Source organism: Gymnodraco acuticeps, unplaced genomic scaffold (assembly GCF_902827175.1).
Source record: "Gymnodraco acuticeps unplaced genomic scaffold, fGymAcu1.1, whole genome shotgun sequence".
NCBI classification, from domain to species: Eukaryota; Metazoa; Chordata; class Actinopteri; order Perciformes; family Bathydraconidae; genus Gymnodraco; species Gymnodraco acuticeps.
In genome coordinates, this window is record NW_022990368.1 from 174,463 (window position 1) to 201,264 (window position 26,802).

Genomic DNA, 26,802 nt, shown 5'->3' on the forward strand with positions numbered 1-26,802 from the left:
GTACTGCATTTTTCCCTTCCTAAGTTACATAATAAAGGTATCTTTTTTTGTCTGTCATACATATTAATCCCTTTGCGAGACATAACACTAAATTCGATTGACAATGTTTTATGAATTGCACCTGCTCTGCTTTTTTGCTTTTTAATCTTTATTTTTCCATAATCCTCTATATGCCCTTTTCACCTGAATCCAAGAGCCTCTTTACACTAGACCACGTCATGAGTAATCTCTAAAACCTTAACTGTTCAACAAAAACATTGTGTAATACAAGATAGAAAGTCAAGGATCTTTACTTTGTCTGCTGATTTGAAGTGAACAATACATTGTTGCTATGTACTCCCTCAGGATATTACAGAAACACATGCAAATAAACATGGAGACCCACAGACAAATGCACACTCTCACATTTCCACTTCTACTGTAAGAGCATGCCATTTCAGTGGGATGCACGGTCATCCTCCCAGCGATTAATTTCTCTAAACAGATTAACTTGTCATTACATTGAATGCCAGCCAAGTTGGCATTGTGAAAGCATTGTGAAATGTACCCCTGCAGCACCCAATGGCATGAACAATTACAACATTCAAGCTCACATGTACAGCACAAATATAAACATACACAACTGCCTAAGAAAATAAATGCTATACTAAAAACATGTCATCATATATACCTCCACTATGTATACCAGTGGGGCCTTAAATAGGACAAGTCCCCATCATGATCAGACGGACACCATTTTGTCAGATAGTCCCATGTTTTCAATGCACACACATCATTTTGTTTAACTTCACAAACTTTCTTAAATGTGTGTGTCCGCCAGGTTTGCTGCAGTGGATTATTGAACACTAAGAAAGCACATCATCAATGCTGCGAGGGCAGTTACCTGACTTTGAGTAATTCCTCCAGTCCAGTCTGCTGCAATGGAAAACTGCTCCCAGCTCTCCCTGACCACCAGTGCTGTGGAGGATACTATGTTCATGTAAAAAACAGTGAGTGTCAAAACACTTCATACATAAATGGGATTTGCTCTTTTCTACTTGACTTGAGTCTAATCTTTTCCATGTCGTTCAAAGGTTTCCTTCATCTGTCTTTGTCTTTGTAGATGAGAACTGCTGCCCTGACCCCTCGCAGGGCCGGGTCGCTGTGGGGATGGGTGACAGCTGCTGTGGGGGGGTTCCTTACTCCACAAAAGGCGGTCAGCTCTGCTGTCGTGGGAGCCTCCATGACGGCTATGGGGTACGATGCTGTGGAGGCCAGATTGTAGATGATACACTGGTGTGCTGCGATGATGCCCAGAGGGGGGAAGTGCATATATATACCCCAGGTGAGTGATGGAAACACAGAGACAAGCAGAGTCATCCACCTCTGTTCAAAAGTATTTTTTTGTGGGGATGTCAAAGGATTCTGTACTGAATTTGTTGCCCTAATAATGAACATTTTGGTGAAGTTTAATGGGATGCTGAGGGTTTAAGTGTTTGTCTTCAGAAAAATGCCCTTTTCTCAGTAAGGTAGTTATTCTGACTCATAACAAAAGTTTAATTCATGGTGGCTTCTTAGTCTTTATTAGGGGATAAGATATAATATAATAGGACAAGAGAGTGAAGCAAAGACATTTGAGGTAGACACATGGTGCAGGTACGCGGGGTCGTTTCCCTTTCTTCCTCTCCCGCAGTGTCCCAAAGCACCCGGATACCATGGCACAGATGGGACTGTGTGTGTGTGTGTGTGTGTGTGTGTGTGTGTGTGTGTGTGTGTGTGTGTGTGTGTGTGTGTGTGTGTGTGTGTGTGTGTGTGTGTGTGGTGTGTGTGTGTGTGTGTGTGTGTGTGTGTGTGTGTGTGTGTGTGTGTGTGTGTGTGTGTGTGTGTGTGTGTGTGTGTGTGTGTGTGTGTGTGTGTGTGTGTGTGTGTGTGTGTGTGTGTGTGTGTGTGTGTGTGTGTGTGTGTGTGTGTCATTAGACATCTTTGTCATGGCAGATGATGATGAAACACACTCGGGATGGCACCGTTGAGGGCACTGCCAAGCACACAGCAGGACAAATACACACTCATTCTCTCTCCTTCACACAAACACACACACAAACACACACAAAGTCAACAGGGTGCCCTCGGCAGGGTTTGCTTAGTGTTGAGTGCCAGAGACAGACACGTGGGCTCTATTCATCACACATAAACAATGGCCCATATGGACAGGCCTATAGTACTACATTAGCCTTTCAGCAAACACACACTGACACACACACACACACACACACACACACAGACACACAGACACACAAGATCCATACCCACCCAAAAATGCATGCGTTCGGACAAAAACAGTTAATAGAAAGCAAGAAAGCAGAAAAACAATGCTTGTTTTTTATTTCATGGCCGTTATCATTTGTATATTCCCTTAGTGCATTTTTTATTTGCATGGAACTGAACAAGACTCTTTTATAGTTTTAACTCTGAAACTCTGATCCCACATACAGGTAATGTTTGGTAATTTAACATGTTATTTAAGAGTATTCTACTCAATAACATCCAAACTGTTCCCTTGTATTCTCCTTAAGTAGATCCTCTTATTCCTTACCCCTAAGCATGCTATATGGTCATCCTTCATCTGAGGTGGCCTCCCAAGGAGTGCATATGCTCGCTTCCTCTCCATCTCCTTTTGTTATTTATTTCCCATCTCCTCTGCTCCTTTGTCATCTTCTTACTTACTTTTCATCAACTTGTTTCTCCATCTCCTCTATGTTTTACCCTGGCCTCTTGCCCCTCCTTTCTCCCCAAACCACCTTAGCTTTCACCCCTCCTTTTCTTTATGTGCCCCCTTCCCATCCACTCATCAGTCATTAGCGTTAGCTTCCCCATTGAGAACATATGGTATGATGGATCGTAGGGCTAGCGGCGCTAGCAAGGCTAAGGGCCATTTCGCAGAGCACTGCGCTGTCGGGGAGCCTTGGGGCCGGCTATGCAACCTCGACCCCACACGTCTGTTTCAAGACACTCACACTAACACACACAAAATACACACAGCAACACCTATTATAGGATATGCTACTTAACCTTGGCATCACTCACTCTCATTGCTGCCTCTCACTTTTTCAAGGGTTTTGTAGTTTCATGATATAGTGAAAGACGGATTTGTGCAAGCAAGAAAATAGAAAGAAAGAAAAGCAAGCTAGAGAAGATTTCATGCAGTTTTATTCAAAATAAATGAGAGTTTATATCGAAAAATAAATGATAGTTTATATCGAAAAAATAAATGATAGTTTATATCGAAAAATAAATGATAGTTTATATCAAAAAATAAAGTTTTAATAAAAAGCTGACAGAAAGAAATATAGTGATGACTACAAAGAAAGTACAATTTCATACAAACAATGAGACATTTAAAATAAATAAAAATGTAAAATTAAACAGAAAATGTTAAAAAACAAGATGAGAAAAGAAAGACAGGATTTAAAAAGCTAAATATTCTTCATATAAAGGAAACTTAAAAAACAGAAAGACAGGGAAAGTGAGAGAAAAAAGCCAGATAGAACAGAAGAGTGGTGAAGAGCTAGATGGAGCAGATTAAAGGAGGAGTGAAGGGTATCCCATTGTGCCCAGCTGATAGACTAGGTTAGGCTGATGTGATTATGGGGTCCCTGAAGTGCGATCTATCACACATTACCGTCCACACTGTCAACAACCATACACACACACTGCAGGGGAACAGCAATGCCGGGAGACAGCCGTCTGGCAACAGATACACGTACCGGCTTGGCTGCACATGTGCACACGTACACACACACTAACACAGCCACACTCACATAGCATGCATGTGAACGCACACTGAATGAAATCCTCAAGAACACTCAGACAAAAAAGAATCAACACACTCACACACAGACACTATTTGAAACAGGAAAGCAGTATAAATTAGGTGAAATAGAATCAGGGTTTGAAACATCATCCAATCTGTCCCAAAGACAAGAAACAAACACAAAGCTGAGCCCAGTGAAAGTGATCCTCTTACAAAGTTAGTTGGGTTTAACTAAGTTTATATAATTCCTGTCCATATTACTCCAATTATAAATAGTGTTTTCTCTCAATAGTTCTTGATCCACATCTGACAGAACATATTTCAGTTTAAATATGTAAACCAACCAAATGGCTTACAATTTCTATTTTAAGGCTTCAAATCTATTTTCCTCCAATTTACAGTTTGAGCGTAACTTGGGAGACCACCTCAATAAATTGTGTAAAATAGATTCTACCTACACGTGCCTTTAAACCCACCTTGTCATAAAACACTAAAATACATAACGAATTTCAAATGGCGGGCCTTGTTTCTATTCTGCCCAGTTTTAGTCTTTTGGGTATTATTGAGATGGTCTCCTATAATCCCTTCTTCAGCGTTCTCTAGTTGTGATAAAATAACACAAAGTATCCATGCTTAATCCCTCCATTCCAAATCTGACAGTTTGTTTAAACAGCTTTCATTTAACTTTCAAGTAGATTAAATAGTGTTTGTTTTTGGACAGGAGTGCCTTCATTTTCTTGCAGCATTTCCTCCTGTATTTCAGGTTCGAGACCAACTTTTAAGCTCCTCATTTGCTCTTCTTTTCTTCTCTCTCAGCGTTTTGTATGTAAGATGTTTAGAAAAGACTTAGGTAAGATTAGATGGTGTTTAACGGATCGTGTGTGGTGTCTTTGGCCTCCCGTTGCTCCCTGACTCCCCCAAAGTCCCCTGCCTCCCTATGTGTGCTCCACTAATCATTTGCCCTCACACTTTGTCTTCATAGTGTACTGTTTTTTAACTCTTCCATCTGCCCTTCAACCCCACCTTCCCCATTTCTCACTGTGGGTGCTAGCATAACTGTCCCTCCCCCCACCTCACTTTTTAAGTGGATCTCAAAAATGTATGCATTTCTTTTAACTCCTTCCCTTACTCCCCTCCCTCTGTCCCAGCCCAGCAGGCCCCATCCAAACGTTCAAGGACGAATCTAAATATCCCTTTTCACCGTTTAAGTGTTAAAAGCCTGGCGGTGCTGGGGTGTTATCTTAACGCGCCTTGCCGCGCCATCATCAGAGCGCGTGATGAAAATGGCTGTGATGATGCTAAAAGAAAAAAGAGGAGGGGGAGAAAAAGTAATAATCAAATATGTTTTTCAAGGGCACAGTGACCATTTGCTGGAGGGAAATTATCCCAGTAGTTAAGCTAGCTCACTCAGAGGCTGGCGGAGTTGTGAGAGTGTATGCGTTTGTGTGTACAAGTGTGTGCAAGTGTCTGTGTTTTATTACTTTAAGTTGGTGCATGCATGTTTCACTTTCTGTATGTGGCTGTCAGATTCTCTATATGTATCTGAATGTGCATTTTTACATGTTTCTCTCTGCTGAGAGACTCGTATGTCCTTTCATTGTTTCCGCCAAAATATTCTCATCAGTTTCTGTGTGTGTATGTCTTTCTGTTTGTTTGTGTGCGTGTGTGTGTGTGTGTGTTTATCATTGCCAAAAGGCCCTCATCAATGATGGGTAGCAAATGGCAAACAGTAGTGCATTCCAAACAGCAGCGTCTGGCTGCTTTAGAAGATCGAGTACTCTCTGAACACAGGAAGACATTTCTCTCTCTGTTAATGTATTTATGATGATGGCTTCTCTATTAGGTTTACTTTAATGACTGGCAAGAAAAAAAACTGTGTGTGTGTGTGTGTGCGTGTGTGCGTGTGTGCGTGTGTGTGTGTGTGTGTGTCATTTTCCTGCTTCTGTCATGTGGGTTTCGCCTCTTTGGAGAACTATGAGCAAATATTATGATTTCTGCCAATAGTCACCAAAGTACATTTTGGGAGTATCATTCACAAGCCAAATATCTTCCAAACATTCGGAAACTAAAATAGCATTTTCCGAAAGAGAAATCAAGAGAAAATTAACTGTTCAAGACCAATTCTAATGATTTCATTTTTTCTTTCGGATATTCCTTGTTATTTGTTGCCTCGCATTATCTCCAGTCTCCTGCTAAATGTTATAATGTGGTTTATTCTGACACAGATTAGTCCATCACCCTTTAAAAAAGCAGAACGTTTTTTCCACTGGAGATACACCCAAGACTTTGAACCATTTCAATAGACATATAGGTAATAAAGAATCTACTTGCTGGCCAGCATTTGTTTTAAGCATCCTGGTGCTACATGGGGCCTCTGCCACACCCTTTACTCAGCCAAATCCAAGAACACGATAATGACAGAGATGGATCACGTGAAGGAGGCGGGATATCAGCCATTGTGTTGTCAGATCCAATGTCTCCAATGCAGGGTTGAGGGCAGACTTGGTGTAGACCGTAAAGATTATATATTTGAACTAATGTGAGATTACCTGTAAGGCATGAGCTTTTAAGTCTGTTTGTAAATTATAGTGTTGATTTTACAATAATACATCTCTATAATTGATATACTGTAATGTGTTCCTCTGTGGCTCAGTACATGTGATGGATATGTATGTACTTGGTAAGTATACATCGCGTCAGGAAACCTGTGTTCTAACTTTGTTCAGTTTAGTTCTCTGCAACTTGCAGCTTTCTGTACTTCGTTATTGTCTGACTGTAAATGTGTTGTCAAACCACATCCAAATGTTGTCAATCAAAATGATGTTTGTGCAACAACAAAAGACAAACTGCCCTCAGTAGTTAACATCAGTTATTTTAATGTTATATATAACAAATATTCAAAATATTTACATGTAGAAAATTATCTATAATTTTCATATTTATTCCAACATTTTCCCACGACTTTACAGCTGAATCCCATAATAAACCTACAAACCTGAGACACTAAAATACAATAATTACAGCAGGGACAGGTTCAGAAAGCCTGCTACACAGTAGCAATTATGCACAAAGTACAAAAACATAATTGGACCCATTACATCTTTGAAGTCAACGAAATCTGACTGTACTGTATTTACCACAAAATATACTACTTTGTCAAATCTGCAAAATTCCGCCAACTATGGCTGATCCTGTACAGACAATACACAAGATTTTGAAAAATCCCCTAGTACACAACAAATTACACTGTTTATGTTCTTTATTTTTAGGGAATCCTAATCATCTCACTTAAAATATTTACATTTCAATTCAGTTTCTTCCTGTTTATAGAATTAACTTTTTTAGTTAATTTATTTTTTATCTAATTTGATCTTCATCTTGGTACCTCCCTCTCACAGACACTTTGAACATTAAACACACACATGAACAGCTGCTTGCTGTGTCTCAGTTTTTAGTGAATCCCTGAAGAGTGGTGAAAATATAACTGCCACCAAAGCATTTCCCTAAACACACACACACTTAAACACTCAAAACACATACACACACAGATGTGGGCACACACACACACACACACACACACACACACACACACACACAAATGTACACAATGTCACACACATATGCCCAGCTGGCAATATGTTGTTGAGATTAAAAAAAAAAGATGTCAGAAAGACAAGAGGACAACCGGTCAGCTGGGAAAAGAGAATGTGTGTGTGAATGTGTGTGTGTGTGTGTGTGTGTGTGTGTGTGTGTGTGTGTGTGTGTGTGTGTGTGTGTGTGTGTGTGTGTGTGTGTGTGTGTGTGTGTGTGTGTGTGTGTGTGTGTGTGTGTGTGTGTGTGTGTGTGTGTGTGTGTGTGTGTGTGTGTGTGTGTGTGTGTGTGTGTGTGCGCACCACAACATCCACATGTGTGTGTCCACAGGGGAGCACTGTGTGAGAAAGTCAATCCACTGCGATTTCATCTCTCGACATGGCATATAGTCCGGCCCCTCTGGAGCACAAAGTGCGTGTGCGCGCACACACACACACACACACACACACACACATACACACAAAACATACACAAATACTCCTTCCTACAGTGAGTGTGCATGAATTCATATTAGAGCCCCGTACTGGATTTTCCGGCTGATAACATGTTTGAAGAGTTGTGATTACATTGTTCCCATCACATTGCAACAAACATGTACGAAAATAATAATTTAAATTATGTTTATACTTAAATAAGTTTTTATGTAAACATATTCTAATCACAGTTTCTATAGCCGTAGCTTTTGTTCTCTACAATTGCATTTCAGTGTTTCTCGAACTTTTTCATACCAAGGACCACTTAACCAATAAAAAAACACTCGCGGACCACCTAACTCCACAAATATCAAAAAACAAATCGCCTGAAAATTGTACAAACAAGTGGCAACATGTGTGATGAAGGTGTTGCGCTGGGCTATATCATGCAATCGAAAGTGAAACTTAACCTCGCTCCATTGCGGAGATATTCCCGCGAGAGTGCGGAAAACTGAAACGTATTTATTTATTTCAAATGTGAAATTTTACCAATATACTCACGGACCACTAGGGGGCGCTCACGGACCACCAGTGGTCCGCGGACCACACTTTGAGAAGCACTGGGCTAAGATAAATGCCTATTGTATGAAGCTGTAATAGGCTAAAGCCACCAAATCATTGTTAGTAAATAGCTTAAATGTGTGTGTGTGTGTGTGTGTGTGTGTGTGTGTGTGTGTGTGTGTGTGTGTGTGTGTGTGTGTGTGTGTGTGTGTGGTGTGTGTGTGTGTGTGTGTGTGTGTGTGTGTGTGTGTGTGTGTGTGTGTGTGTGTGTGTGTGTGTGTGTGTGTGTGTGTGTGTGTGTGTGTGTGTGTGTGTGTGTGTGTGTGTGTGTGTGTGTGTGTGTGCTGTTATGCACGCACTCAAACAGAGTATGTGTGCACTTTGTGCCAAACCCCTTGTAATATATTCAGTTATTTAAAAGTGTTTGGTTTGTTTAAAGTTGTGGAGGGGGTTTGGTCTCCTAGAGAGCTCGGATAACCCTAATCCACAACACACATTTTTATCAGTAGTTCATTGGCAGGGCTAAATATTGACTTATCATTAAGTGGAATGACTGAAACCCTAATAATAATTCACGTTGTCTAAGCACCTTGTGTTGACGTGGCGCTCCCGATGCTATTAACGAATGTATGCAAATCCAACATAAATCTGAAGATTAGGGCAGAAGCATTCTGCAAAGCAAGAGAGAAAAACAAGAGGTGTGTGATAACATGTTGTCAACACACACGCACATGCACACACAGCTTACAGAGAGCAAGAGAAAATAGGTGTGTGTTTCAAAAACGTTAACACAAATGTACAAGCATGTCACACACAGCAGTTCACAGATAACGCTTACAAAGACAGGGATTGGATTTCTGCTGAATGGGTGATAATAGAATAGTGAAGTTTAGCGGCAGAACAGTAAACAAACAAAGTATACCTACAAAATTGAATGGATGCAGGGAAGTAGGAAGCGAGAGAGGGATAGAGAGCAGTAGATGGACGGAGAGAGGAAATCAGGTGTAAATCAGATAGACGTAAACATGATTAAGAGGAAATATACAGTAAGGAGAAAGGAACAAGTAGAGTGATAGTCAAGAGAAATGTAGTATTATTATGGGATGATAGAAAAACTGATCAAATTAAAGCATCGTACAGAGAGAAAAGTTAGGATTAGAGAAGACACAGATAATAAGTTATGAATGCAGGGATGAAGGAGATAAATACTGAACTTCAGGTCAAAGGTGATCATGTTGTTATTTCATCGAGGCAGAAATAAAGACAGAATCAAGATATGCATAGAGTTTGAAATTAGCCAAGATGAACAATATATTGAAAGCCAGTCTGACTGCTTGTGAGTGACTGGAAGGGGGGCAGATGAGTATAAATTGTGAGTTGCGTTGGGCCTGTTGTCCGGATGGAAGGGGGCGTAGAGGTGAGGATGCCGAGAGGACGAGGGATGAGTGGAGAGAAGCTATTTTGGAAAAGTGTTGAGCTGTTTATTTGCACGTCATTGAAGCTGAAGTAAGGCGCTGGGGGAATTGGCCACCAAGCCCCCGCTCTGTAACAGCTGCCGCTGCTAAGTGAGTTACTAGCCGTCAGACTGCCTTTATGTCACACAATCACACACACATACGCATGCATTTTCCTGTCACATGTTGCCTGTGATGGATGTTGTGAGGCTATAATGTACTGCAACAGCGCAGTAGAAAATATGTGCCATCCTCCACTTTTGGCCTTTAAATTAAATGATTGCTTAAATGAACGGCATTTCATGTGTGCAAAGAGTGAACGCTGATTGGGTTGTTAAACAATAAGTTATTTATCACTCCACAACTAGCTGCAGCCCCATTAAAGGGCGAGGCCATGATACAAAGCAATGACTTAGTGTTTAATGTCTGCTGTCAGATAAAATGGGAAACACAGCTGGGGGTAGATAGTGCCAGGGATCAGCATGTCATCAACTGTTAGGATGAATTTGCTAAATACCTCATGAAAGTTAGATTATTTTAAAAAAAAAACAAGCTAAATAAGCACAGGAAACCGAGGGGTTTTGATGTATTTCAGTCTGATTCAAAATGAGAAGATTCTTTTTTAGTGGACTCATTAAAATACAATTTGTCCTTCTTCCATAAGCAGCGTTATGATCTTTTAGTTGAGCCGTGCCGTGCCATGCCATGCTCATTTGTATTTCCAATGCATCCTCACAGCAGGGGCTTACTTTGCTGACTCAGTATTATAGCAGGACAATATTATATCCCTAATCCTTTGCAAGGCCAAAGCTTGACAGTCCTCCCCCTTAACTAAGCTGGGACGTCAAAGTAACCAGATTGGCTCAACTTGTGTTATTAGGAGAGCCACTGGAGACAGGGCTCAGTGTTTACTCTATAATCTTCAGCTCCACAAAAGCTGCTGCCAGTTTTGTTTCATGACCTAACCTTAATTTCACACACAATGCACCTCTCGTTTCTGTTTTGTGTATTCTACAGTATTTCTCAAATACTGGCACTTGAATTGCTTTATTTGTCAATCATTCAAAAGGACTCAAGTTATTAGAAATATGAAGTATTTGAGATTGTGAGGAAACAAGCTTGAAATGTGATATTCAATATGATATGCTGTAAAACATTTACAGGGAAATGGAGTGATAGTATGTATTTTAAATTTCACCTTGCTGCTGAAGGTGAAGTGATAGCAAAAAGACATCACCTATCACTGTCAGAGATGGCAGCTCTCAGAAAAACACACTGCCTCTCCCCCTGCGCTCTTTCGACAGCATAGCCTGAATATTACTGCTGTATGTAGAGACGAATAGAGGAGAGGAAAGGAGAAAAGGAGGATATATAAAAGATTTGATAAGAGAGGCACACTAATATCCCCAGCAGCATAAATACTAAGTATTTGCAGATGGGGGAACCGGGGTAAAGAGAAGAAAAAGTTGGAGTATGGGAAGTGTAGAGAAGAGACATTGCAGTCCAACATGGCCTGGATCTTTTTTTCAGTATGGACAGAAGAGAGGACAGGGAGAAAGGAAGTGGAAGAACAGGGAAGGTGCAGGATAAGAGGATGAGTAATATTATATGATGCCCTGCTTAGGTATGGAGAAGCAACAGAGGACAAAAAAAGGTGATGAGGAAAACTATAGAAAGGCTAGTATTCCTTGTCTTAGAGAACAAAAAAGCATTGATGTTATACAGTACATCACTGTTGAAGAACTTAAAATACAACAACAGCATATAAATGACATTTGAAAGAAAATTAAAAGTCAAAACACTCACTGTCCCACTGATAAAAGCCCTTGCATTTACAATAGGGCTGCAACTAACGATTATATACACTGAACAAAAATATAAACGCAACACTTTTGTTTTTGCTCCCATTTTTCATGAGATGAACTCAAAGATCTAAAACATTTTCTATATACTGTACACAAAATAACCATTTCTCTCAAGTATTGTTCACAAATCTGAAAAAATCTGTGATAGTGAGCACTTCTCCTTTGCCGAGATAATCCATCCCACCTCACAGGTGTGGCATATCAAGATGCTGATTAGACAGCATGATTATTGCACAGGTGTGCCTTAGGCTGGCCACTATAAAAGGCCACTCTGAAACGTGCAGTTTTGCAATGTTGTGAATCGAGTGGCCCATGGTGGTGGTGGGGTTATGGTATGGGCAGGCGTATGTTATGGACGACGAACACAGGTGCATTTTATTGATGGCATTGTGAATGCACAGAGATACCGTGACGAGATCCTGAGGCCCATTGTTGTGCCGTTCATCCACGACCATCACCTCATGTTGCAGCATGATAATGCACGGCCCCATGTTGCAAGGATCTGTACACAATTCCTGGAGGCTGAAAACATCCCAGTTCTTGCATGGCCAGCATACTCACCGGACATGTCACCCATTGAGCATGTTTGGGATGCTCTGGATCGGCGTATACGACAGCGTGTTCCAGTTCCTGCCAATATCCAGCAACTTCGCACAGCCATTGAAGAGGAGTGGACCAACATTCCACAGGCCACAATCAACAACCTGATCAACTCTATGCGAAGGAGATGTGTTGCACTGCGTGAGGCAAATGGTGGTCCCACCAGATACTGACTGGTTTTCGGACCCCCCCAGACCCCCCCAATAAAGCAAAACTGCACGTTTCAGAGTGGCCTTTTATTGTGGCCAGCCTAAGGCACACCTGTGCAATAATCATGCTGTCTAATCAGCATCTTGATATGCCACACCTGTGAGGTGGGATGGATTATCTCGGCAAAGGAGAAGTGCTCACTATCACAGATTTTTTCAGATTTGTGAACAATATTTGAGAGAAATGGTTATTTTGTGTATATAGAAAATGTTTTAGATCTTTGAGTTCATCTCATGAAAAATGGGAGCAAAAACAAAAGTGTTGCATTTATATTTTTGTACACAATTATTAAATCTGCAGATTCCTTCTCGATTAGTCATTGGCTTGTAAAGAATCAGCAAATAGTAAAACAATTATCATCACAGTTTTTCAAGGTCTTGATCTGTCAGTCCAAATCCCCCAAATGATGTAACGTAATATGATTTAAAACTGAGAAAAGCAGGAAATCTTCAAATTTGAGAGTGATATTTGTATTTATTTTTTGCCATCAATGGATTAACAATTTCTATAAGTACAAGTTGACCTTTATATGCAGATCTAAAATGCACTAATAGTAGCTCAGTGTCTGTGGCGACATTATCAGAAATGGCTTCACTGTTGGGATTTCTAAAATATGGGAAAGTTAGACCAAGCAACACATTTACTGCCTACAGCCATTGGTACCTCAAAGTAGAGATCTTGAAATAGTGTCCAAATCATCAATAAAAGGTGCTTCATCAAATATGATTTCCTTACAGTAAGACCAAGAATTGAAATGTGTTTTAAACAATGATGTGATGCTTGTTTTCTCTTTAGGTTTCATCTGCTGTGGGCAGGAGTATATCAACTCTTCAACCTCACTTTGCTGTGTTGGTAAAGACGGAAATCCCAGCATGCACCCTGCTGGCAATGAGACGGTGACACTGCAGTGCTGTGGGTCAAAGGTCATACATCAGAAAGAGGAATGCTGCAATGGGATTGGCCATGACCCTCAACGACACGTGTGTGCTGACAAACCCACACCCGGCCTGCTGATACAGGTGTGTGTGTGTGTGTGTGTGTGTGTGTGTGTGTGTGTGTGTGTGTGTGTGTGTGTGTGTGTGTGTGTGTGTGTGTGTGTGTGTGTGTGTGTGTGTGTGTGTGTGTGTGTGTGTGTGTGTGTGTGTGTGTGTGGTGTGTGTGTGTGTGTGTGTGTGTGTGTGTGTGTGTGCACTTAGTAGAGAAAGTTCCATATGAGACATGAAGCACACATTATTATCAATAATTTTGTAATTGTCAATTTATTAATTTGTTTTCTCTAACAATTGTTCATTCATAGATTTTCAGTGGTGCCATAGCATTTTAGATATATTGTTTGCCAAAATATCGGGCCTTCACACGTCTACTTACATGTTAAGCGGTTATCAGCAGAGGAAATGTCTCTCCCTCTCCCAAACTCACACTCATTGTCACATCAGGAGTTGGGGTCTGGGCCATCTTCCATTTATCACCCGGGGTCATGTGGCGTTTGTGTGTTCCTAAGTCAGCATGAGACAGGCGCTGCATACACACATACACCATCAGAGGCGCACACACACAGGGACAAAGGGTAGGAACTCTCATTAGCTCTAATGATGTCATTAAGGACCATTCTTACCACACACAAACATACACACATGTAGCAAGAATCTGCATGTATCGTGTGTTAGACACAGAGAGGCGCTTTAGAAAAAAAAAATGGTGTCTTTCCTCCCCTGACTTTGCTCTTCACTGCTATCTTACCAGTCCATAACCTTGTTTTTGTCTTCTCAACTTCTCTGTTTCCCCCCACTTTCTCCATCCTTTTCTGGCCCTTCCTCCCTCCTCTTCACAGCACGAGTGTATGCAGGGCGCCATTTGTCCTGTAGCCGCAGCCTCTACAGCTTACTGTGGCTCTTGTGACCTCGATCCATCTACGACCGCCTGCACATGGCTCCTGTCTGCTCACACACAGCCTGACACACCCAACGCAACAGACTCACCTTACATCAACATCACTCATGAAGCTCTCTCTCAGGGTCCGTCTACACATGCAAACAGAAGTCATAATACATTCAAAATGGCAGACGAGAACCTGCAACTTGATGGGAGCCTGTGCGCGTCACATGAGGAAGTTGTGTACAGCGGAGATGCCAACAGATACACCTATACAGGTAATTGGTGTTTTGTGTGCTGTTCTGTTTTAAACAGGCTGGCTGCAGTATGAAGAATTACCAAACCAGTGATTTTCCATAGCAATAAGCATAGTTCATTATTAGCATTTGTCTTTGCTTTTGCTTTAACTTTCTTCAGTGTTGGGTGTCTGTGGTAACAAGCCTAGACATAAGGAGACTGCTTATGCATTTAAAACGAATAGTTTTTTCCACCCTAAAACTTCCGGTGTTTCCTGTTTCCAAAATGTGTCCTTTACCTCACAAAGTCTGACCAGTGGTCATTTATGTCTCCTTTTCCAATGACTGCTCTTCGATGTTGGCAATGCTACAAACATGTACTCTTGTTAAATCGAATGACTTTTACTTGCCTAAACATTTTGAAGTGTCGTTGACACAACTCTAAAATAGCTGCCAAAGCTCAGAGGAAATCACATGATCCTTTCTAGTGTCATCATACATCTGTAATAAGAAATGTTGACCATTCATAATCTGCCTGCCTGTTTCTGACCTTTCACTTTGTGTGGAATAAGGACTCTCATTTCAGTCCTCAGAGCCACTATGAAGAATATTTAATAAAGAAAAAGCCATCTGTAGAAGACACTGCTCATAGAAATGTTGTGCCTTAGGAAACCAATTGTGCATTTTACTCTAAATGTGTAAGTCGCTGCAATCAATGGGCTTTGGAGACAGATGCCCTTCCACACACTCACACACCAGGACAGCTGTGCAGTGTACATTGAAAGCTGTTAACGTGGTAACTCTCTCTGCGCTGCTCACTTGTGTGTCATTAAAACTTAGAGATGGGCGTTTAAATGCCATTTCAACATTCTCTACTATTTATCAGCCCAAAGGGAGTTGGAGTGTGTGCGTGTGTTGGTATGTGTGGGCGTGTGTTAGGATTTTCAGTCTGTCCACCCATTACTTATCTGGGTAGTTACGTCTGTTTAATCAAGACTAATGGTGGTTGTGGATGTTATCACTGTGTATGGGTGGTTGTGCAATAATTACATGTTTGTATACGTGTAAGTCCCGAGTTGGCTACCATTTTGGTCTGCTTCTGTAGTGAGTGGTGTTTTGTGTGTGTGTTTCTTTTACTTTGTGTGTGTGTGTTGCATGGGGCGGTTAGGATAAGAGTTTCTAGGCAATGCTGTGACACCATCTGGGCAGAGGCACATAAAGCTGTCGCCACCCACCATACACCAGATGTTTCTCATGCACAGACACTCTAACACACAGGGTATCGTGCTATACTGTCTTAATCCTAAAGTAGATCACACACAGATAGCTCCACATGTGCAATGAACTCTAGATATATACTGTATTGTCTTCTTTTTTACTTTTGAAAATGAGTCTTTAATCAAACACACACATTCAGCTTTGGGGTAAATATCCATGTACAGGCATTCAGTGTCTTATTTACATGTGTGTGTCACTGTGTGTGTTTTGTTGCTTTGGTTATCACAGTAGTAAAGATAAGAGTCCCAGACTGGCGGTTAAAACATGGTCTCATTTTCAGCAGCAGTCCCTTAACACTCCTAAAAGTAATGCTCATGTGTGTAGAAGTGCATCTGTATGTATAAAGGCTGCTGTATGTATGCCTCACTAGAAGGGTTGTCACAGCCTGTTTCCCAGAATGCTTCAGTGATGGTGAATATATTGTACACAATATATTATGAATCCTTTATTTTCATTTTCTTTTGGCCAAATGCTTTTGCTACTGAGTCCCATTTGTAAACTATTCACTTATGTTAAAACAATGCACCCAATAATTTAAATATCCAAAGAAGCAGTCAATGTTGGCTAATTTCTTCTTGAAAATTGACATTTTTACATATCTATCATACTGCAAGGATATTCATCTCTTTTCTATCAATCCACACATATTTAAAATGTCATTTAATCTTCAAAATGGCATATTGATTGCTTGCTTTCTGGGATTACAGCTAAACTATTTGTCCACTTACAGTATTAATCACAGAAGTGCTGCAGTGTTGGTCGATTATAAATTGTATTGCAATTTGGTAGATTTGTTGTTGTTTTTTGCATCCCCTCCTTCATTTATTTGTGTTCCTATTTCTGATACTCTCAAACAGACTCAGTCCTGGAGCCCTTCACCACCTATGAGTACAGAGTGAGGGGCTGGAACAGCTTCGGACGAGGCTCCAGTGATGTTACAACAGTGAGCACCAGTGAAGACAAACCGTGGGGAGTGGCACCTCCTCGCTGGAGTCGCTTAGGTGAACGAGATGACATCATCCAGTTGCTATGGCAAGCACCCGCCAGGCCTAATGGTGTGTGTGTGTGTGTGTGTGTGTGTGTGTGTGTGTGTGTGTGTGTGTGTGTGTGTGTGTGTGTCACCAAATAGCCCCTTCTTTTTACATGTTGTTCAATTTTGAGAAAAAGTAAAAAATAGATTATAAAAAAGTACCTTTTCTATTTTACCAGGTGACATCACCCACTATGTTATACTGCGGGATGGACAGGAGCGTTACCGTGGTGATGAAACCAGTTTTACTGATGTGGGGGGGATCAGGCCTTTCCAGGAGTTCAGCTACCAGCTGAGGGTCTGTAACCGGGCCGGTTGTACTGACAGTACACAGGTAAGACTACATGTGTTTTTTTTACTGTTGCTATTACTGTTCTGCTGTGTCAGGTTAATTTGTTCTACATTGCATCACTGAAGCCCTTTAGCAGCATATGTGGCTAAATGTATGCTTACCTGTCTTACACATATAATAGAAAGTCAGCATCAGTATAAAAGTCTTTAGTTCAGAGCGTACTGGGAGTTTGGAGCATTAAAGCTAAGACGAGGAGCTGGGCTGACCTGTCTTCTCATAAAGCATGAAATGATAGCAAGAAAGGAAATAAGTGGAAAATTATATATATATATATATATATATTATTTACACTAACTATTACCATTTGCAGCTACTATTGGAAAGCTAATGACTTTTCAGTTGATTTCTATTTCTGCTATTTGATCACCCCTAATGTTAAACCCTCTCTCTCTTTCACACACCAGCACACACACTTTCCAAAACCTGACTCTGTTGTAGCACCTCATTCCATAAAGACATTATTCCCCCTGTATGATTATCTAATGGCTTCTCTAAAGATGGACTGAGCTTCACTGAACTAAGCACCACTTTACTCTGTACTCCAGTTCATTTCTTTAATTTAGGCTGAACAATTAAAGAAAAAAAAAGGTGTGTGTGTGAAAGAGATATAGAACTCAGAGAGAACATCGCTTTGAGATAAAAATATATATGTTTGTGTTTTTCTAATTGTTAAACAATGTCGTTGTCAGTTAGAGGCGGTTTTAGGTTTAAAAAAACGTTCAACAAAGTGAAGCTGATCAATCCAAGTACCATATTAGTCAAAAGTGTCCCGGAGCTGATTTTATAACTAATCCTTGATTCTCCTAACATCTGAACTACCTCCAACCAGTCTGCATACAAGTGTGCAACGTATGCTGTTCATGTTTTGTTTTTTCATAGAGTAATTGCCTGGACATGCAACACATGCTTCATGTTGTTTAAACCTAAATCAGAATCCTTTCCGCATTTCCTTCTGCAGTTGGCCGCTCATATGATCCTTTGTTTGGACAGTGGCCTTTAAGCTAAATGTCATTTCACCCTCTCTTAAGAAATAGTAGTAGTTCATGTGCTCAGTTGTTTTGCAAGTGATATTTTACACATGTTAAACCTGTCTCTGACCTTTATTGTTAAGAATATACAGTGTGTGATGTTGTCCATGTCGGTACAAGTTTTTATTTAGCCTGGTTTCCGCTCTCCCCCGGTATGCAGGGCTCTGGATTTGCTGAGCCTTCCTGATGTTTGTGATAGCATCCATAATAGCTTCACACAGAACTCCCCCTGCTATCTCTCTGGCTGTAGCAGAGCTGATATCACCACAACAATTAATTTCTCCGGCTTAGGGGTGATGAAAGCTCACGTTGAAAACTGTCTTTCTGGCTTTTTTTTCTTAAGCTAATTTAACATCTCATTATTTTGATGAGCTCATTCTTACATAAAGACGCAGCCAGTAGATGTGTAACTGGAGAGGTGGATTGACCAGAGAGGGTGGGATGGAGGTAGAGTTGGTTGAACTGGTTGTGATGGTTTGATACATCAATAGATGATGGATGTATGAATGTAAACAATAAATGGATGCTGGGGAGAATTATGACATGGATGAAAAAGGAAAGGATGGATGTAGAAACGTGATAAAGGAAGGAGTGATAAATGGTTGGAGAAATGAAGAGTGTAGCTGCCCTTGGCAATAATCACTGCAGTTTCTTTATTGGTCTTTCAAGCATCGTGAAAACTAAAATCTCGAGGATGCTGGCTTGGTAGTCGTGTACTTCCAAGTCACTTCCTTCAGAAACGAAGCAAGTATACTTCCAAGCCACGGCTTCAGAAAACGAAGAAGAATGGAACAGGCTAACAAGTGTGCCACTCTCTCTAACGGTTTCAACATAAACTGTACCGAAAATAAATACCTCACGATGTCTATCTAATTATGAACTTGCTTTATTTTCACGGAACACATTTTTGGTGATAACAAATGTAACAAAGTAACATATTTACCAACACATGTTCTACGCCACTACATACTTACATTTAAATGTATGCTGCGTCGGTTCAGCCATTCTCCGCAAGGGTTTTTGAAATTGGTCCGTGCGCAAAGCATTGTGGGGATTTTAAGGACACGAAGTCTACCCATGTGCAGCCTCGAAATTTCCCCCAAACCAAGGACGCGGCCTCGGTGGAATTCCAAGTATGCTGGACATTGGAACGGTCCTGCTGCGCCACTTGATGACGTAGCATCCTTGAAATATTGGCTTGGAAGCCAGTATCCTCGAGATTGAGAAACGGCCACAGACATAGGTACATAATTGTCATTACAAAACATCAATAAAGCATTCGGTTAAACCACAACTGTATTAATTCACAGATCAAATAACAACGTGTAACAAAGTCTCTTTAACGTACCTCACTCCGCTCACCGAGGGTGCAAAAATGTGCGACGTCAAGCATGGCAGTCCTTATATCTCTCATATTAATTGGCACTATGAACAGTTGAGCCAAAGAACAACACACACAGTTTCAATTAAAATCTATATAAACCCGATAATATCACAGAATGTTCGTGGCAATAGTATTCTATAACTCACATGTACGTTTGAGAGGTCCGTAGCAGACTAGACCTTGGCTGCAGTCGAATAGTCCAAAAATCAGCTCCTAAGTTCTAACCCTATCGTCTATTCCTTGACCTCTTGAGTGAAACGTCACGGGGTTAAGGGATAGTCGATAGGAGAATTCAAAAGGATTTAGGAGAAGAGACTGCGGTACTTTAGAGCAGTGGTTCCCAAACTTTTTGTGCCCAAGGCACACCAAAGGACAAGTACAAATCTCAAGGCACACCTATTGTGCAAAATAGCCCTTATAACACGTGTTATCACTCATATCATGTAAAATATCTGTAAATGTGCATAATTATTTACTAATGCCAAATAAAATGTGACAAAGACAACTATATTACGAAATATTTCAGAAATTAATTTGAAACTTTATCAAATTAGGCTTCATCAAAGCAGCAACACACTCATTTAAACCAGACAGGTCACAAAATTAAAAATGAGGCAAAGGAAACTCAGCAGAAATTCAGCACAGAGAACTGTCAAGGCAAGGAAGCTGCATTGTCCATGGTCCTGAACTACAAATTATAAATTATAAATTATAAATGTATTACTTTAAAAAAAGTAATATATTACACTACTTCGTTACTTTACTCACCGAGCACGTACGAACTGCGCATGCGTGAGTGGCAATAACTTTCCTTACCAGCAGGCGGCGGTAGTGTGTATTTGTCATTCAAAACAGGCAACAACCGGAAGACAGAGAAGAAGAACAGACTACGTGATATAAACAAATAACAAATAGCGCGGTAGCTTCACCTTAGCATGTGTTCTTTGCAGGTGTTTGTTGAGGTTTGACGTGGTGTTTCCAGCAGTGGATAACAGCTTCTGGCCTGGACACAGTTTGCACCTCACCGTCACATTCCTGTCTATTCTTCGGACAATCTCAAAGTAATGGGCATACCTCCACCCCTCGAAAGTTATCACTGACTCAGCCATGTTTATGCAGCACTGCACGTGGAGATGTGGATGCGCAAGTCGCGCAGATTACGTACATATAAACCTACAAAGTACTGATATAGTAAATTAAAAAATAATTATTTTTGTGTAGTTGTATATTGCAATAATAATGTATGGTTGCACAAAATCCCACGGCACACCCGGACTTGCCTCACGGCACACCGTTTGGGAACCACTGCTTAGAGCAGTGGTTCCCAAACCTTTTGTGCCCAAGGCACACCAAAGGACAAGTAAAAATCTCAAGGCACACCGATTGTGCAAAATAGCTCTTATAACACGTGTTATCACTAATATCATGTAAAATATCTGTAAATGTGCATAATTATTTATATAAGACAACTATATTACGAAATATTTCCGAAATTAATTTGAAACTTTATCAAATTAGGCTTCATCAAAGCAGCAACACACTCATTTAAACCAGACAGGTCACAAAATTAAAAAATGAGGCAAAGGAAACTCAGCAGAAATTCAGCACAGAGAACTGTCAATGCAAGGAAGCTGCATTGTCCATGGTCCTGAACTACAAATTATAAATTATAAATGTATTACTTTAAAAAAAGTAATATATTACACTACTTCGTAAAGTAACTCGTTACTTTACTCGTTACTTTACTCGCCGAGAACGTACGAACTGCGCATGCGTGAGTGGCAATAACTTTCCTTACCAGCAGGCGGCGGTTGTGTGTATTTGTCATTCAAAACAGGCAACAACCGGAAGACAGAGAAGAAGAACAGACGACGTGATATAAACAAACAACAAATAGCGTGTGCGTTAGCTTCACCTTAGCATGTGTTCTTTGCAGGTGTTTGTTGAGGTTTGACCATGTGGTGTTTCCAGCAGTGGATAACAGCTTCTGGCCTGGACACAGTTTGCACCTCACCGTCACATTCCTGTCTATTCTTCGGACGTGGAGATGTGGATGCGCAAGTCGCGCAGATTACGTACATATAAACCTACAAAGTACTGATATAGTAAATAAAAAAATTATTATTTTTGTGTAGTTGTATATTGCAATAATAACGTATGGTTGTCACAAAATCCCACGGCACACCAGTGTGCCGCGGCACACCGTTTGGGAACCACTGGTTTAGAGAATCCGACTGCACTTTCACTATCCGACGTGTTTATGATGCGCCAGTGGACGTCATAAATGTGCGTCTGCTGCTGTGGGGAAACTACATGGAGGAAAACTATACAGCGGACTACAACATGGATGTTTAATAAGAACGAGGGACTACTGTAAACTCATATAGAGACTCTGCACCGTGCTCTGATGCTGTTGTTTTATGCTTTATGAACGTGGACAACAGAGAAACATATTCTTCATGACCAAAGTTGGAATTGAAATAAAAAAGGAAAGTGAAACGTATGCTCGTCACCCTCTCCCTCCGGTCCACATTTATACAAATGATCCCAAAGATTGTATGAACTATGAAAATATCTTAAAATCAATACAAATGTATTTATTATAAACGTTAGTCCTTAACATCTATCACTGTGTATATCACCATTCAAACATATTTTAAAAGTTGAACAAACCCCACACAGCTCAGTGAAATGTTGACTTTATTTGATCATTTCAGTAAAAACTAACGTTCATATTTCTCTTTTTGATTATAATACTGATGAACGTTCAAAAGAAAGCACTTTGGCAACTTACCACATACGTTTTAAAATGCTTAATAAGCACCGTAACTTTCATGATATAATTTCTCCGTCATAATCGTTTGTGTCTGTGAACGGCCGGCTGTTGTGTGACGTCAAATGCTGCGGCTGCAAGGTATTGTGGGGCAGCATTTTCTCCTCTCCTTTCGGTTAGGGAGGTCCAGTGGTTCCTAAGCTAAAGGAGGTTATAAAGGAAGCTTGAAACCTCCTTTCCTATTATTCTCAGACTTCCGGGTCATTTCACTCGGTTAGGAAGGTTCCTAAGCTAAATGGACTATTCGACTGCAGCCCGGGGTTCGCAGCGTCACGCCCATACCTACGCCAGCCCCTAACCATGCATACTAAATAACATAGCGGTCAGTTACAAAAAGAGGATAAGAAGAATGGTTCAACAGCTCTATATTTTCTGAAGAAAAAGATCAAATATGATTTTAAAGCAGGTAGATTGACACTGTAAATCTCCGACATTGACTTCGGCCGTTGTTACACGTTTCTATTAATTGTGAAAAGATGAGATTTTGATAAGAACGACTACCCCCCTTGACACTTCGATGCGACCCGCCTGATTGGATAGTGATCAGATATATTTCCGCACAGATGTCTGGTCTTTACTGCTTTTTTGTTGTTGGAGTCTTTAACAGTCCTTTATGCTGTTTTTAGATTAAGTTTACTTCGATATTGCAGCCAAATTCCTTTTTTCATATTTTCTGCGATATCCTTAAATATTCTTTACATTTATTTTTTCATTTTTGTATCTGCTCTCTATGGAAGCCCATTTCCGCCACTTGAAAAAAATAAAATCCCCATGAAAAGTCATAATTATGAGATAAGAAGTGCGCATGCGCTGCAGTGGCGCTGTCTTCAAAGGTCCCTTCATCACCTTGCTGCTCTCCACCATGCAAACGGCATCTAGTCCTAAATAAGGTAACTATTACAGGTGACTTTTGTAAATGTTAGATGTTACATATAGCCTATATTGCAGCTAAACTACAACAATGCAGTTCATAGCTTTGACATTACCTGTTATGAACTATAATATATATGCCTATAGTTTTGTGGTAACGTTCACGGGTTAGAGTTAGGCTAGCAACTCACAGCAGCAGTATGCCTACACTATTGTCATCAGTGGCGTGAACGTTACCACAAAACTATAGGCATATATAGTATAGTTCATAACAGATGTCAAAGCTATGAACTGCATTGTTGTAGTTTAGCTGCAATATAGGCTATATGTAACATCTAACATTTACAAAAGTCACCTGTAATAGTTACCTTATTTAGGACTAGATGCCGTTTGCATGGTGGAGAGCAGCAAGGTGATGAAGGGACCTTTGAAGACAGCGCCACTGCAGCGCATGCGCACTTCTTATCTCATAATTATGACTTTTTATCTCATTATTTCGACTTTCTTATCTCATAATTATGACTTTTTATCTCATTATGACTTTTTATCTAATTATTATGACTTTTTATCTCATAATTTTGACTTTTTTATCTCATAATTATGACTTTTCATGGGGATTTTATTTTTTTCAAGTGGCGGAAATGGGCTTCCATAGCTCTCAAGTTAGTCAGCAAGACTGGTTTTCCTCCTCTTTTTCTTCCGACCCCGCTAAACTGTTAAAATGCGCCAACCGGCTTAGATCCAAACTCAATGTGACCCACACCATTGGAGCATATGGTGTTGTTGATCTGTTCCGAATACAAGCAAGAATACAAGCAAGATCCAACATACGAGCATAAAGACTTGACAGTTAATTGTAACAACGGCCTTTAACGGCTGCCTTCAGGAGGTGTTGGTGATAGTATACACCTGAACTGTGCACGTCTTTAAACATCTTACAGAATAAAGCCAGCATCATGATTCAAATGGTGTACCAACTTGACCTAAAACATATCTCTACAGAAGCAGGCTCTCGAAGCATCCTGGCTGGACACTTTACCTGATAACCCAAAGCCATATGCAGTAACACCACAAAATCAATCTCTGTCTTCCATGCTCTCGCTGCCTACCTCCCTCTCTCACACATACATATGTTTCACACAAACAAGCTCACACACTCCCAGCAGTGTGGGGAAAGGGAGTGAGTTGGATTAGTTTGTACACCACTGAAAATTGGCCAAACAGTCCCAATTATGGGATAACTTGGGCTAACCTAATACACCACTGCAATTACCTGGCATCAGCTCCCTCACATATCCACACACACACCGGCGCACACAAACAAACACAGGCACACACAAACGCACACCTGCTGTGACAACAGAAGGTGCTGATCTAATACGGTTGGTCACTTAGAGCGGGAGGAAGAGCGATTGGTCCTCCTCTGTCTTCGAATCCTTTTGTCCTGCTCTCTCTGCTATTTGTCTCCTGTCATTCCCCTGATCCTGACGCCACACTCTTCAGTTTCTCCCAACTGTTGTCTCTTTCTGCTCGTAACCACTCTCATCGTCTCTACTGTCCAAACTGCAGTTTCTCTTTCACAACAACTGTCATTCGGTGTCCAACATTCCCCTTTCCCTCTTTTCTTTATGTCTTTCACAATCTCATTTTCTTTTGTACCCCCAAGTTTACATTCCTTTGCATATTTGAGAAGGTACTGTAGGAGGAAGATTTTCCTAGTGAGCTTTTCTTTTTACATGTGAGAAAAACGTAAGCATCTATATTGTATTTTTCTGAGCTATCAATGATTCTATGTCATGTTAACATGTTAAAAAGTACATTAGCCTATAAATGACCTAGGATAACTTGGATGCAAAAATATGTCATTTCAAACAGGTTTAAATGGAGACAGGTTGTATCTCTTTCTGTTCCCCCTTAAAAGGAACTTAGAATACAAAGGTGCTTCATTAGTTCCTACAGTTGAATGTAATGTCTCATCAAGCCAACTGAACTGCATTTAAGGTACATGCAATACATGGCTTTTTTTTTCTTTACTTCAGAGCAAAGTCTTGAGAGACTGAGTTAACATTAAAGCATGTACTACACTTTCCATGCATCTTCTTTCTCTGACTCCTTTTCTCTGTTACCTCTTTGTGCTTGCGTATGTATACCTGCATGTACCTGTGTGTGTGTGTTTATGTGTGTATGTGCACATGTGTGTCTCCTTAGTTGTAGTAGCAGACAACTAATTGCATAGCACTGTGTGGGACAGGTGGGGGAAGTGCTAGTGACAGTCTATTAAGTCAGGATATCCCTGTTGCCATTAGCAGCAGATTGCCCTGTGATTCTGTTGCCTCCACATTCACCCAGTGTCCACCGGGCCCGCAGATACTACACAAGGAATTTACAATAGGATGGTCACTCGTCACCACACTGTACTAAAGAGCAGTGTCTTTTTTGGCATACCAAGCGTCTTTCAGTTGGGTTCTTTGTCATGAGGAAATGTTAAAAGCGATGGAGTAGTTCAATTGAGGCCAGTGTCCATGTTGCCATTAAAACGATAAGCAAAACAAACTCTAATAATATTTTACACCAAAATGAGCATGTACATGTTTATGCAGGCTGCTTAAATGCAGGACTACCTGCTTATATTCTATATAATCCTTTCCCATTACCAATAGACAAGTCTACTTTTCTTGTTTTTTTTCAGGAGTTTCAGATGTTCTCTTTTTTTGGTCATGTTTTGGCTGTTGTATATAATGCCATTTTTCTTTTTTTTGTGAGGGGAATGCATAAAACATATTTTTCTGTCGTCAGCAGGGTTTTTACTACCTCAGAAAGAGAAGTCATGGGTTTGGATGCAGTTTTTATTGGGTTGTGATCATGTTAATTACATTCATAAATGGTTCTCGCAGAATTCCATCTGTTATTCACACCTATCAGAAATGTGGTATATTTTATACTGTGTGTGTGTGTGTGTGTGTGTGTGTGTGTGTGTGTGTGTGTGTGTGTGTGTGTGTGTGTGTGTGTGTGTGTGTGTGTGTGTGTGTGTGTGTGTGTGTGTGTGTGTGTGTGTGTGTGTGTGTGTCTTCTTCTGTTTGTGTGTATGTCCATGTGTGTGTTGAGGTGGTGGCAGTGACAATCCAGGGAGTCCCAGAGGGCGTGCAGCCTCCTGTGGTAACAGCTTTAAGCCCTTCCTCCCTCCATGTAAGCTGGTCTGAAGCGACTCGTCCCAATGGAAAAATACAACGCTCCCACCTGAACCAGACTGGTGTAGGAACCATATTTACACACATCAGTGGGCCCAGAAATTATACTGTGTTTGGTAAGATCCTCAGATTATCAATGCCTCACTTTTCCTTCACATTTCTCCCACTCATCAAACTCTCTCTCTCTCTCTCTCTCTCTCTCTCTCTCTCTCTCTCTCTCTCTCTCTCTCTCTCTCTCTCTCCCTCT

General features: G+C 40.7%; 1 protein-coding gene across 1 annotated transcript in view; it reads left to right on the forward strand.

Annotated features, from left to right (window-relative positions):
* The window catches only part of ush2a (Usher syndrome 2A (autosomal recessive, mild)), a gene marked incomplete in the record, with an annotated part of 193,514 nt that overhangs the window by 118,413 nt on the left and 48,299 nt on the right, over positions 1-26,802 (forward strand). The window contains 7 exon segments of the mRNA XM_034224262.1: positions 821-989; positions 1,103-1,324; positions 13,280-13,503; positions 14,316-14,634; positions 16,728-16,925; positions 17,080-17,234; positions 26,473-26,671. Of these exon segments, the coding sequence (XP_034080153.1) occupies positions 821-989; positions 1,103-1,324; positions 13,280-13,503; positions 14,316-14,634; positions 16,728-16,925; positions 17,080-17,234; positions 26,473-26,671 (1,486 nt within the window).